This window comes from Hippocampus bargibanti, linkage group LG20 (genome assembly GCF_051943395.1).
Source record: "Hippocampus bargibanti isolate YZ-2025 linkage group LG20, ASM5194339v1, whole genome shotgun sequence".
Lineage (NCBI taxonomy): Eukaryota > Metazoa > Chordata > Actinopteri > Syngnathiformes > Syngnathidae > Hippocampus > Hippocampus bargibanti.
In genome coordinates, this window is record NC_142753.1 from 10648238 (window position 1) to 10661057 (window position 12820).

At 40.8% G+C, this 12820-nt stretch overlaps 2 protein-coding genes and 1 long non-coding RNA gene across 7 annotated transcripts in view; 2 read left to right on the top strand and 1 right to left on the bottom strand.

Annotated features, from left to right (window-relative positions):
* Positions 1–12820, bottom strand: part of LOC148883139 (uncharacterized) — a 253706-nt gene that overhangs the window by 182526 nt on the left and 58360 nt on the right. The gene's annotated exons all lie outside the window — the stretch shown is intronic.
* Positions 205–9490, top strand: sesn2 (sestrin 2). Of its 2 annotated transcripts, none has more exons than XM_089023788.1 (11): positions 205–973; positions 3406–3471; positions 3931–4119; positions 4711–4893; positions 5724–5942; positions 6039–6174; positions 7142–7257; positions 7338–7421; positions 7610–7716; positions 7813–7957; positions 8921–9490. In XM_089023788.1, exons 1-11 carry the CDS (start codon positions 659–661, stop codon positions 9005–9007), a joined length of 1647 nt encoding a protein of 548 aa, XP_088879914.1. In that variant the 5' UTR covers positions 205–658; the 3' UTR covers positions 9008–9490. The 2 variants fall into 2 exon arrangements, with proteins under 2 accessions (XP_088879914.1, XP_088879915.1); XM_089023789.1 differs by lacking the exon at positions 205–973 and adding an exon at positions 1646–1742.
* Positions 10233–12820, top strand: part of yrk (Yes-related kinase) — a 19442-nt gene continuing 16854 nt past the window's right edge. For all 4 annotated transcript variants that reach the window (XM_089023133.1, XM_089023130.1, XM_089023131.1 and 1 more), the window contains exon 1: positions 10233–10343. The gene's annotated coding sequence lies outside the window, so the exon portion shown is untranslated. The remainder of the gene's footprint in view (positions 10344–12820) is intronic.

A 12820-nucleotide genomic window follows, 5' to 3' on the forward strand; every position in this document is an offset into this window, starting at 1 on the left:
ATGACGTTTTCCAGTGACCCCAATTTTGAACGACAGTGTAGATTTAATCATGACATCCAAACTAATTTCAATATGTTTCCAGCTTTTTTAAATATCTTGATTTTATAACGTAGTGGATAAAACAATTTTAGCACGTATGACGTTAATTTGCTAGAAAGTTCCGCCTACGTCACGGTGACGTTGTGTCGACGGAGAAAACGCTACAGCTGGGTTGAAACCGGCGAATTGATCGACGAATTAACTTTGGGAAATCTCGCCTCCGGTCCTTTTTTGATTGTTTTTAATTGACTGTCACGTTTGTTGATCCGGCCCGTTTTCACGCCCAATGATAGCCGGACACCCACCCCTTCCACCTGGTAGCTTGTCGCGTGAAAAGTTTGAAAAACTCTTTAGACAGAAGCATCTTTAGCTTTGTTAGCTTAGCTTAGTCTAGCTGGGCATTCTTCACCCCCCCCCCCCCGCCCAGTGATGCGCAAAAGAACCGGCGTTAATCATTAACGGAACCCCGGATTGCATAGTACACTGAGCCCGGGGCGTCGGACAAACTCCGGCACCGACCTTTCGATATAAACGAGAAAACAGTTAGCCCGCAGCTAACGGCGGGTACCCAGCCGACCAGCTCGCTCGCTCGCTCGCTCGTTCGACACCAACCGGTGCAATGGCCAGCGACACCGAAACAGGATTTGGGTGGCGGGCAAATGGGGACAATGAACCAGGTCCGGGGTCCGACCCCGACGACGGCCGAGGAGGGACGACTATGAAGACCCTGGCGCGGTTGTGTAGTCGGGACGAAGAGGAACGGGCGGCGGCTCTGGAGGAGCTAAGTCAAGGGGTTCTGGTGTGTCTGGGTTTGGACCGGCCAGGTACGACGCGGTTGAGCAAAGAGACGCTTCTGCATCTGTTGCGACTGGCCCGGTCCTGTCCGTTGCGGGAGGTGCGATTCAGGGCCACCGAGTTATTGCGGGCCGCACAGGTGAGTACCAACACCGCCCGAGGTGACCGCTTAACCGAACTAACTGCAGGGGGGCATCGTTGTTGTAACTGGCTGAGGCCCAACGGGAATAGTCGATGCCCTACATAAAACTGTTAAATAATGACAATTTATTATATTTAAACCTTCAATGTACTGGTTAACCGTGACCTTCCGTGTTCAATTTACCGTTCAGTTGGTGGTCCAACCCCTGCTTTGCTAATAGGACACATTTAGGATGTTAGAGTGGAGCAAATTCAGTTATGAAAACCACCATTTTGTCATTTTTGTAATCATTTCCAGACCAGTTACGTGGAATTTGCTGATTTTGAAATAGACCAACACCACCACAAAAACAAAAAACAATGGGTTGAATGTGAAGACTCGGACTATTTGTTGAAAAGACCTCAGCTTCACTTAACTTTATCACACTAATCAATCAAGTGTCAAGAAACAAAAACTCCATAATTTCGATTGGTTTCATCAGACATGCACGTAGAAGGTGATGCAAGACTCCTCGAAGTGTGGGACAAACAAGCAGTCTAAGCCACGCCTCCTTTTGGTTAAATCGTGCTGACTTTTTGTCGTAGCCACGCCCCGATTTGGTCATGCACGCTGGAATTCTGTGGGGGGCCACGCCCACTTTTGGTCGTGGTTCGCCCACTTCCTGAATGTCACTTATTTCTTATTCACTTATTTCTGACAAACTGCAGTTTGTGATTCAAATGTTCCTCGAAATAGCCGGGACGTCTTTTGTCTACTGGAAATGTCGGTGAGTTTAGTTCTTTATTGTGAAATATTTTATTTAGGTGCGAAAACCACGAGCTGCCTGTCAGATTTTACAGTTCAAGGTGTGCCATTAGAGCTGTTGATTGACATTTCAGAGCAAAACAAAGCTGTTTTTTTTTTGTTTATGGAAAGCAGGCGCTTATGAAGGCAGCATTTTACTCTGAATTTGACTTGATTGGGGAAAGAAAAAAAAATCCTCATATTTATAAGTTGATTGTCATATCATATGATGTCAGATCATGTGTTATGTCATATCATATCACAAAAGAAAAATTAAGTCATTCACTGCCATTCATGAATTTATTCGGGAATTGAAAATATGACGTAGAGCACCATTCCTGAATTTGTTCGGTATTGTTTTTTTATGCTTGGGTGCCGATAAAGCCATGGCCTCTGGCAATGTTTTTTTTTCCACAAGGGGGCCGCATTTCCCTTTTTTTACATGTTAGCGCTTTTTAGCTTCAGCTGTTGTTGAAGCGCTATATAAACCAATATACAGGTAATATCCGACTTACGACCGAGTTCCTTTCCGACCAAACGGTCGTAAGTCAAATTAGTAATAAGTTGAAATCCATTCAAAATGTTGAATAGAGACTGGGAGGCTAAATGACTCCCAAACTCCACGTCTTAAAATGTTAAAAATAGGGTCTGGAGGTCGTGGTCGTAAGTCGAGCAGGTCGTAAGTTGGATGTTACCTGTATATGTTTTGCATTATATTTTGGACAGCCACCCTCATTTCAAGCGCATTAAAACTCCAGACTCATAACTAATGTTGTATTGAATCTTTATGCAGTCCTCTGCCAAGCTATTTATTGAGAGTATATGCAAACTAAAGTGATACATGAGTAAAACATAGTTTTCGTGATTAGAATACCACACCTCTTGAGTTCTAAGCACGAACAGCTGTAAGCAAGAAAACATTGTCTCTTCCATGAACTGATAAAAACCTGGCTAATGAGCTCTTCCTGTGAAGGAGTTTCGAGTCCTAAATTGCTTCAGTGATAAAGGAGTTTAGAAGTCCTAAATTCTGTCCAAGGCCAGATCTCCTAGATGAAGATGACAGTTTTACAAGCTGTCCTAAAACTCAATATTCTGTGGGTCCTGGAATTGAAATGACGATGACAAAAACCCTGGCACTGGAGTGCAGACATTTTTACACGTCTTGCAGTGAATGAGTTAACTAAATGGGTCACCTAGATGATACACAACTCAAAAATAATTTTATCACCTGTATTGCCATTATGAATATTGTTTAGTTATGTTATGAGAGTAACTATCTAATTCCCTTGTATTTTTTTTAATATACACACTTATTTGACAATGCATTGTATTATAAGTAAATATGTAAACAAATGTAAGTAAATATTTGCGTTTGGTTAAGTAACTGATGAAACAACAAACATCTCGAAGATAACCGTCAGCTTAGGTCACATTTATCTGACAAAACAATTTTACACAAATAAGTCAATAGCCTCCCGTGGACTTTAGCACACGTTTAAAATGTAGCGCAAAACAAGAATGACTTTTCGTCTCTGACTCATTTTGATGTATTTACACTTTCGCAACAATCCATCACCGTGATCTTACCACGTCAGCGTTTCCCAACTATGTTCTTTTTGACACATCTTTGTCCTCTTCATCACCAGGAGCAAGGAATTGAAGTTCCTCGTGCCCTGGCCTCGGGTCCCAGTGCCTTTATTCCTGCCAAACAGGTGACCTATTGCCAAGCTATTTATTGAGAGTTTATGCAAATTGAAGTGATACATTAGTAAAACACAGTTTTCTTGATTACAATACCACACCTCTTGAGTTCTAAGCGCGGACAGCTGTAAGCAATAAAACATTGTCTCTTCCATGAACGGATGAATTCGTAACCTGGCTAATGAGCTCTTCCTGTGAAGGAGTTTCAAGTCGTAAATTGCTTCGGTGATAAAGGAGTTTCCCAAGTCCTAAATTCTGTCCAAGGCCAGATCTCCTAGATGAAGATGACAATTTAACTTGCTGTGTCTGTTGACCTCAGATTGACCCCAGGTTGTCTGTGCTTCAATTGTGTATTTGGGTCACACATGTTGACTAAGCATATAACAGCATGAAACTTTTTTTTTTTATTATTATTATTATTATAAAATGTTCTTATGTCAAAGAAAATAACACTTTTGCTGTGGAATCAGATCATGAAAGATGGACCAGACCAGGACATCCTAATCGAGTCGTTCTTGTCTCTGGGCCGCGTGGACCACGTCACCATGGTGATGGCGTTGCACCCCGCCTACCTCAGTTGCTTTCTGAGGACCCAGCATGCTTTGCTGGAGATGGACGGTCCCCTGCCTCGCCACTGGAGACACTACATCGCCATCATGGTGAGCAATGGCGAAGGGATTCCCCTGTCCAGCCGACGTCCTACAAAACCGATGTCTGCCTTTCAGGGACGTCGGTTAATACAGTGGACAGTGTTTTAATGATAATGATAATGATAATGATAATACTACTAATACAACTAATACTACTAATGATACTAATAATGATATTAATAATACGAATAATGCTAATAATGCTACGAATAATGCAATGAATAATGCGAATAATGAATAATGCTACGAATAATGCTGAATAATGCTGCTAATAATGCTGCTAATAATGCTACTAATAATGCTACTAATAATGCTACTAATAATACTACTAATACTACTGATACTAATGATACTAATAATACTACTAATAATAAATTTCATTTATAAGCACCTTTCAAAACTCAAAGTCGCTTTACAGATAAAAAGCTAGCTAGCTAGCTAAGACATACCTAATAAATAGCTAGATAGAGAGCTACCCCGAAATCACTCAAATAGATAGAGAGCTAGCTAGCTAATAATAATAATAATAACAATAATCGGGTTACAGGTAATCGTTTATTGGCGCATGAAAGGATTAATCCGCCTGCTGGTCCCCCTCAGGCCGCCACCCGCCACCACTGCGCCTACGTGGTACAGCAGCACAGCGCCAACTTCTTGGAAGCCGGCGGAGACGAGAGCTGGCTGAGTGGGCTGCGGAACGCCCCGCCGAAACTGCGAGCCTTGAACAGCCTCAACAAACTGCTGGCCCACAGACCCTGGCTCATCACACAGCTGCACATCCAGGTCGAGCCCAAATATACTCTTGAGGATAATTAACAAAGGGGGAAAAAAAAGTGACAAACTTGAGCAGTATCTGGCTGTGGTTAAAAAAAAAATATATATATATATATATATATAGTTAGTAAAACATAGTTTTCTTGATTAGAATACCACCCCTCTTGAGTTCTAAGCCCGAACAACTGATAAATTTGTAACCTGGCTAATAAGCTCTTCCTGTGAAGGAGTTTCAAGTCTTAAATTGCTTCGGTGATAAAGGAGTTTCCCAAGTCCTAAATTCTGGCAAAGTCCAGATCTCCTAGATCAGGGGTGTCAAAGTCATTTTTTGCCGCGGGCCACATTGTAGTTATGGTTTCCTCTCGAGGGCCGTTCTGAATTTGGGGAACCCATTAGAATGTTTAACTCCTTTCAAATATTACATAGAGAGCACACAGCAAATTAATGAATAACTCGTTTTCAAATCTGAAGTCAAGAATAATGACTTTTATTGTGGTTGACATCCAAAAATGTGACATTTTGGCTCAGATTTTAGCAATCATCATGGAATTTAACAAGTTTGATTTGCTTTCGCGGGCCGAAAAAAATGATGTGGTGGGCCGGATTTGGCCCGCGGGCCTTGACTTTGACACCTGTGTCCTCGATGAAGATGACAGTTTAAGTTGCTGTGTCTGTTGACCTCAGATTGACCCCAGGTTGTCTGTACAATTGTGTATTCGAGTCACACATGTTGACTAAGCATATGAAACTTTTGAATATGATAACTTTTGATTCTACATGAGCTAACTAATTAAGTAACTAGTTAATTAATTTCAAAAAGCTAACGCGTCATTCCACAGGAGCTTGTATATCCGGGCGCCGAGCTGCGCTGGTCACTGGCCGAGTTGATCCACGCCGTCACTCTGATGACGCACGCCCATGCGCTCTGCTCTTTCGTATGGGGCTGCGGCCTCAACCCCGAGCCGGATCACACGGGCGGACACACCTTCCGGCCGCCGTCGCCTGGCCATCCCACCCGGAGCCCCCACAGTCCGGCGAACGAGGACGGCCGACAGGAAGTCAGTGGGATATTTTTATTTCATAAAAAAAAAAAAAATTGTGGTCAATAAACTTGAACGGAACTGCTCAATGACGAGATTGTTGTGCTTGCGTAGCTGGTGGACGGTGCAGTGGAAGTGGAGGTGCTGATGAAAAGGATGGTAGAGCTGCAGGAACAGCAGGAGGAAGAGTGTACGCAAGAGGAGATGGTCACACGCTTCGAGAGGGAGCGAAGCGAGAGTATCCCCACCGGTATGTCCTTCAACGAAATAAAACCCAAGTACAGTGATACATCGGTTTACGAACCTCTTGGCTTACGAACTTTTCGGTTCACGAATGTTAAATTTCAGAAATTTTTACCTTGGCATACAAACAATTTTTCGGGATACACACGGAGCTGCCACAATGAGTGATGTTTCGTTCGCAAACGAGCCCATTCTCCAAAAAAAGAAAGTGGCCGCTGACATTTTTTTTTGTCATCTATTCCCCGCCCCAGTCTTCGGTTAAAGCCACGTGATTGGTCAAGAACGCAGCAGGGAGAGGAGGTGGTATAAACATTAGAGACAGGCAGACGACACAAAGAGAGTGACAATAGAATGGATAGAAAACAGTGAAATTTGGACTCGTTTCAACTTTGATAGTCAGAGTGTAGACTGCAAGGTTAAAATTCCCATCAATCAGGCTCCACAAATTACCCGCACAAGCCATCTGTACACTTGATGTAAAAAGCTATCAAGCCAGCTAAACAGAACACAATTGATGAGGAACTAGATAAAATTATCGCAGAGAAAGCACCTACAACGGATCGTTCCTCAAGATGGTGAAAGAAGGTTACGTTCCTCATCAAATGTTTAATGCTGAGGAAACCAGCCACTCCATTCCATGAAGCCATCAACGACCATCACAAAGGTAAATAAAACAACTTTATTATACAGTACAGTTTATTTCTTTAATTATAATATCATATCACATTTATTATACATAAAACAAGGTATATTTTGTGTAGTTTTAAGGCTTAGAAAATGAGAACGTAGAAAATTATGTTATGCTGGGAACGGATTATTCTCATTTTAATGGTTTCCTATGGGAAATAAATTTTTGGGATACACACCTTTCACCTTACACACTCTGTCTGTGAACCAATTAAGTTCGTAAGCCCAGGTATCGCTATCAAGTATTCCCGATACAATGTTGCTCCTATTCCATTTTCTCTTTTTAGCTTTGGTGCGAGGCGCGCCGCCCGAGAGGCTCCTCCACCTCATGGAGGACCCGGATTTCAGATACGAGGACTTTGCGCCCAGAGGGGAACAGGCTCCGCCCACCATGAGAGCCCAGGTAATGGCCATCTTATCTTATGTCTCGAAAACCTCGGTTGCTTTCTGTCGTTTGACGCGTGGCATTTTGGGGGCATGCAGGACTACTCGTGGGAGGATCACGGCTACTCGCTGGTCAACAGGCTACTGCCGGACATGGGACAGCTGCTTGATGAGAAATTCCAGGTCGCACTCCTCTCCCGCCGTTCTTCCACAAACGATTCACAGCCATTTTGTCTCATTTTCGAGCAACAAAAGTGGCACCCTCAATTTAGAATGTCCAAATTGCATGTCAGTCCTAGGCCTTCAGTAGTGCTATGTCTGAATCAAGGAGACTGGTGGTGTAATGGAGTTGATTTTTCTTTTGTTCCAAGGTGGTGAGCAACCTGACCTACCACAGGATGGCCATGCACGAGGGTGTAGACACGCACACGCTGAGGAAAGCCCTGTGGAACTACATTCACTGCCTTTACGGGATACGGTCAGAGCAACCCTTTTTTTTTTTTTTTTTTTTTTGCTCGTCGGCGTCAACGCGCATGTTAAATGAACGATTCCGGTGCTGCAATTTGCGCCACAGGTACGACGACTACGACTATGGTAGTGTCAATGTGCTACTGGAGCGTTCCCTTAAAGTGTTCATCAAGACCATGGCCTGCCATCCCGAGCAGACCACCGGGCACATCTACCACGCCTTCTGGAGGCACTTCAGGCACTCGGAGAAGGTAAACACAAGAGTTTTGCTTTTTTTTTTTTCATTAGCAGTTTTTTAATTAAAAAAAAAGTTTTTTTTTGTTTTTGTTTTGTATTTAAATTATTTTTTTATTCTGTTAAAACATAGATAAAAAGGTGTTTTTAATTAGTTTTATTGTTAAAAATGTTTTTTTACATTTACATTATTTTAATTCTGTTAAAAAAATATAAAGTCTGTTTTTTATTAGTTTTATTATTAAAAAAGTTTTTGCATTAAAATTATTTTAATTCTGTTAAAAAAAGTCTAGTTTTATTAGTTTTATTGTTTATTATTATAAAAATGTTTTTACATTATTTTTTTAATTCTGTTAAAAATAAATTAATTTGTATTTTGTATTACTTTTATTTTTATTAATATGCTAAAATATTTGGTGACATTTAAATTATTTTTTATTTTAATAAAACAGATAAAAAGGTCTATTTTTAATTCATTTTAATTATTATTAATATGCTAAAAACGATTTTGTTTTACATTTTTTTTAATTCAGTTAAAAATTGATTTAAAAAGTCTTTGTTTTTATTAGTTTTATTGTTTATTAATATGCTGTGTTTCTTAAATCCCACGTATATGTTTTTGAGTGTTATGCAATTAAAATTCTCCCAACTCATTTGCTATAGTTTGAAATGAACAACAGATTTTTTTAAAGAATTTGAAATGTCTTTTTTTTTTAATGAAAATGGTCTTTCAAATGTTGTTTTTCATTTACTCTGCGAACCTTACAGCTGGACTCGCTTTGCACACTGAGGCACAAGACACAGTCACACATCACACACACCCACAGTGAACACACAATTGTAACACACACGCACGCAACATGCTTGTTAAAAATGCACATTTGACATGCGCTGAAGAATTCATATCATGCAGACCTAACATGTTTGAAATGTTGTTATCCTCTTGTAACGTGTGTGTGTGTGTGTTTTTTTTTTATCAGGTGCACGCCAATCTGATCGTGTTGGAGGCTCGCCTGCAAGCAGCGTTATTGTACACATTGCGAGCCATCACTCACTACATGAGATGATCAACACTACCATCACCACCTTTGCCCATGCTGAGCCAGCTGTGCGTTTGTGTACTTTCTAAACCAAATGTTTTGCCAACGATGCCGATATTTACAGATCTTTTTTTAAAGAAAGCTAAGATAAGAAAACCTTCATATCTCTCACAATGGAGAAAATATCAATTTACAGGAGCGACATTATGAAACAGTAAGTGGAAGACAAAAAGTATATGTGTCTGAGCCGCTTGCACCAATTCTTATTTTACACCTTTTTTTCACCAAAAGTGTCCCATATTCTTATCGCAATTTTCAATGACTCACTAGGTGTTTTTTTTTTTGTATTTATTATTAGTATTGTTTATGTTGCACCTGCAACGACTTCACACTCACTTCTCCATCGCTATCCTTCATGAGCGCACCTTGATGGCCGGGAGTAAGTTAATAACAAGAAGCTTGTATTTTTCTATTCAATAAATTGAATTACCATTAAAAAATGAGAGATGACGTTTGTTTTGGGCATATATGTCAACCTTTGCTAATAGTTGCCTTTAGAAATGATTATAATTCCCTTGTAAAAGTTGTATTACGCTGTACATTATTTGAAATAATTTAAAAAAAAAAACACAAGCGGAAATGCTAACAGTTTACCGCAAATGTGCACGTTATTGGATTGGATTTGCCTTTATTAGTCTCGTAGTGGAGAAATTTACATTTCACAGCAGCAAAGTTATGAAAGGAATATGCTTTTAACAATTCGATACTACCAGCAGTTGAGACCAACTGGATTTAAGCCAAAATTGTCTTTATAGGATCGGTTCACAAATTAAAAAAATGTTTTTTTCCCCCGTATAAAAGTTGTAGTACGCCGCACATTATTTGAAACGATAACAAAATACGGGTAAATTTTATAAATTGACGATCTTAAAGCTCTTCAAAAACGGGGTGGTTTATTTTCTATGCGATTCAATAAACAACCACAAGAGGGAGACAAAACACCAACGAAGAAGAGCGGGGACTGTACTATACTCAACTCCACTACATGACGTCATGTTCCCCCTTCTCTAAACTTTTTCAACTGCTTTTACTTCACTTTAAATGACACACCAAATGCTGTTTTTATTGACTCGCCACCCCCTACAGACGACTTTTGCCCATTAATCAACAATATGGAGCCCAAAAAGCGGAAAATGCGTATAAGGCGAAAGGCGCCATCTTTCCCCGGGATAGTCTGACGTGAGTGCGCGCGCGCTCCAGGGTGGGCCACCCCGCTACGTGCTCGCGCGCACGCTCACGTCGAAAAGTTGGGCAGCAGCTGAGCAAGTGGACGCCCGGCTTCACAAGACGACAACAAACACTGGTGAGTACATCGGTTTTAGATCGATTTTTTTATTGTCTATTCAATTTACTGACTTTGTTGAGACTTTACTTCCCACGAAGCATCGGTCATCTCTTTACAAAAAGGTTAAAATGAGAATTGGCTGCATTTTCTGTGTTTGTGGAGCTACGGGGATTGTTGTTAAAAGTTGTATTTGTCGTAGAAATCAGGTATCAGTCAAAATGGAGACGCCAAAAGGGTCGTGACCTTTGCTGTATGTGGGGGGTCGGGTGGTGGTGGGATTTCCTGTGTTTTCGTGTTTCATGGACTTTTCTTATTAGTTTTATTTTGTAGAATTAGAAGTCAGGTAGTTAGTTGTTATGACGTTGTGAAACAGGACCTGGTGTTCCCAGATGTTCCCTTTGTGTGTATTGTGTGCATGTGTGTTTGTGTGTGTGCTTGTGAGGGAGTGTGTTTCCTGTTATTTCATTCCCATACATTTTTTGGGAATTTATTTTATTTTAGGAAGAAGTCTGGTGATTTTTTTCACTCATTTCCCCCCCGACGTTCCCAGATGTTCTTAGTTCAGGATGTGCAACTGAAGGTTCGTGGGCCGTATGTGGCCTGTAATAAAATTGGAAAGGGTTTCCTGTTAATATAGAAAAATAAAAAAAAATAATAATAAAATGGGTGGTGGGGTGGAACTATGAATTTAATTATTCTCATAAAGCATATTTTTTGGGGAGTTGGGATGTATGAACGAACTTACCTCTGCAGATTACAGACACTCCCCTACTTACGAACATTGGAGTTACGAATAACTGTACATACAAACATTTTTAGTTGTAACATGTAGTATTCTCTTCAGTTTTACATGTATATTAATAGAGCAGATATTTTATTAAATGTGTATTTTTCACTGCAAGCCAATACAGGTTAAGTAGGGGAGCATCTGTAATTGTTTTGGTTTATATTTTATTTCAGGTTTGGTGTGGCATATCATAGTTTTGTTGGCAATGAATGAAGAATTTTGGGGGTTTACATTTTCTTGTAACCCCATCAAAAAAGTCCTCATACACCTCCCCCCCCCCAAAAAAAAAAAATCCCCTTTCAATTTTCCCAATGCATTTCAATGGCCGTCCTTTTAAGATAGCTTTTCATGATTTACTTTTGTGAAAACATTTATACTTTTGAGTTGTGAGTTATATTTGGGGCAAAAAAAAGGTATTTAGCCGATATGATGATGCCAAATAAATCCTGATGTTTCCAGAATCCGTCTGCTATTACGTGTGTGTGTGTGTGTGTGTGTGTGTGTGTGTGTGTGTGTGTGTGTGTGTGTGTGTTTGTGTGTTTGTGTGCGAGTGGGAGATATCACTGAGTCACTGTGGAATGCTTACTGACGGACAAGAGATGAAAAAAGGAAGTTGAATTAAGTGAGAATGTCCCTGCTGACACCGTATTAAGTAGCAAAGTTCAACTGTCAGGGAGGGATCGCTTGCCACTGAATCACTTGTGGCGGAATTCACCGATTGACCCGGAAAGACCCCCACCCGACCCAAGCTCGGTACGCCTTCCGAGATGGCCTTCCTATCTCACTTGTTCATATCTTAAAGGACAACCGACACCATTTTTTGGTGTCCTAACTGACATCAGACAAACGTTTTATAGCATCTAAAATACCCAAAACACGCATGCTAATATTTTTAGTCAAATGCAAAACACCAATAAAAATGAGTTAAAGTGTCCCAAAACTGCTACAAAATGACCTCGGAAATGGCGAGTTTCAGAAGGTCCCGCCCCCTTGTTCATGACATCACGCCAGGATGTCTTGCCTTGCTCGAGAATCAAAACAATGGCTTCAGATTCGGAGAAGATGCTTTCTTGTTACTCATCCAGTTATGAATATGATTCAAATAGTTCTGAAGTGGAAAGCATACATGTTTGCAATCGATTAAAGAAGTCCTTCCGGATCATTTTGAGGCATCTGGTCTCCAATGTAGCGTCCCGGAGAATGCACAAGATGGGGCCCAAGCTCCGTCGGAAATGGGCTGATTTGTCTGCTGGGAATTTGTGTCAACTAGTATCAAATAGTCGTCTTGGTGCAACATACAACGATTCACCATCGCGTTAATTATGTTTTCCTTCTAATTTCACCATCAACATTAATTTTTCAGACCAAACAAAGTACCCAAAATGCATTGTGTGTCGCTTTCTCAGTCAAGGGCGTTCCCTCCGTGACGTCACGTCAGGCATCGTCATCAACTCGAAAACAAGACTTCCTGAATATTCAGCGCGAGTCTTAAAACATAAAATATCGCTATATGCAGTGGAATATTTGTAAAATACGCTCAGTAGAAGTTATTTGAAGTGATTTTACAAGTTATGGACACAACTTGTCCAGAGGCGTCGGTTGTCCTTTAAGTGGAGGAACCATCTCGGAAGCAGTTAGGCAGTGGGCTGTCTCGTTTGCGTTACCCGCCGGTTAACCGTTCATCTGCAATCAGGTGGACGTCATACCT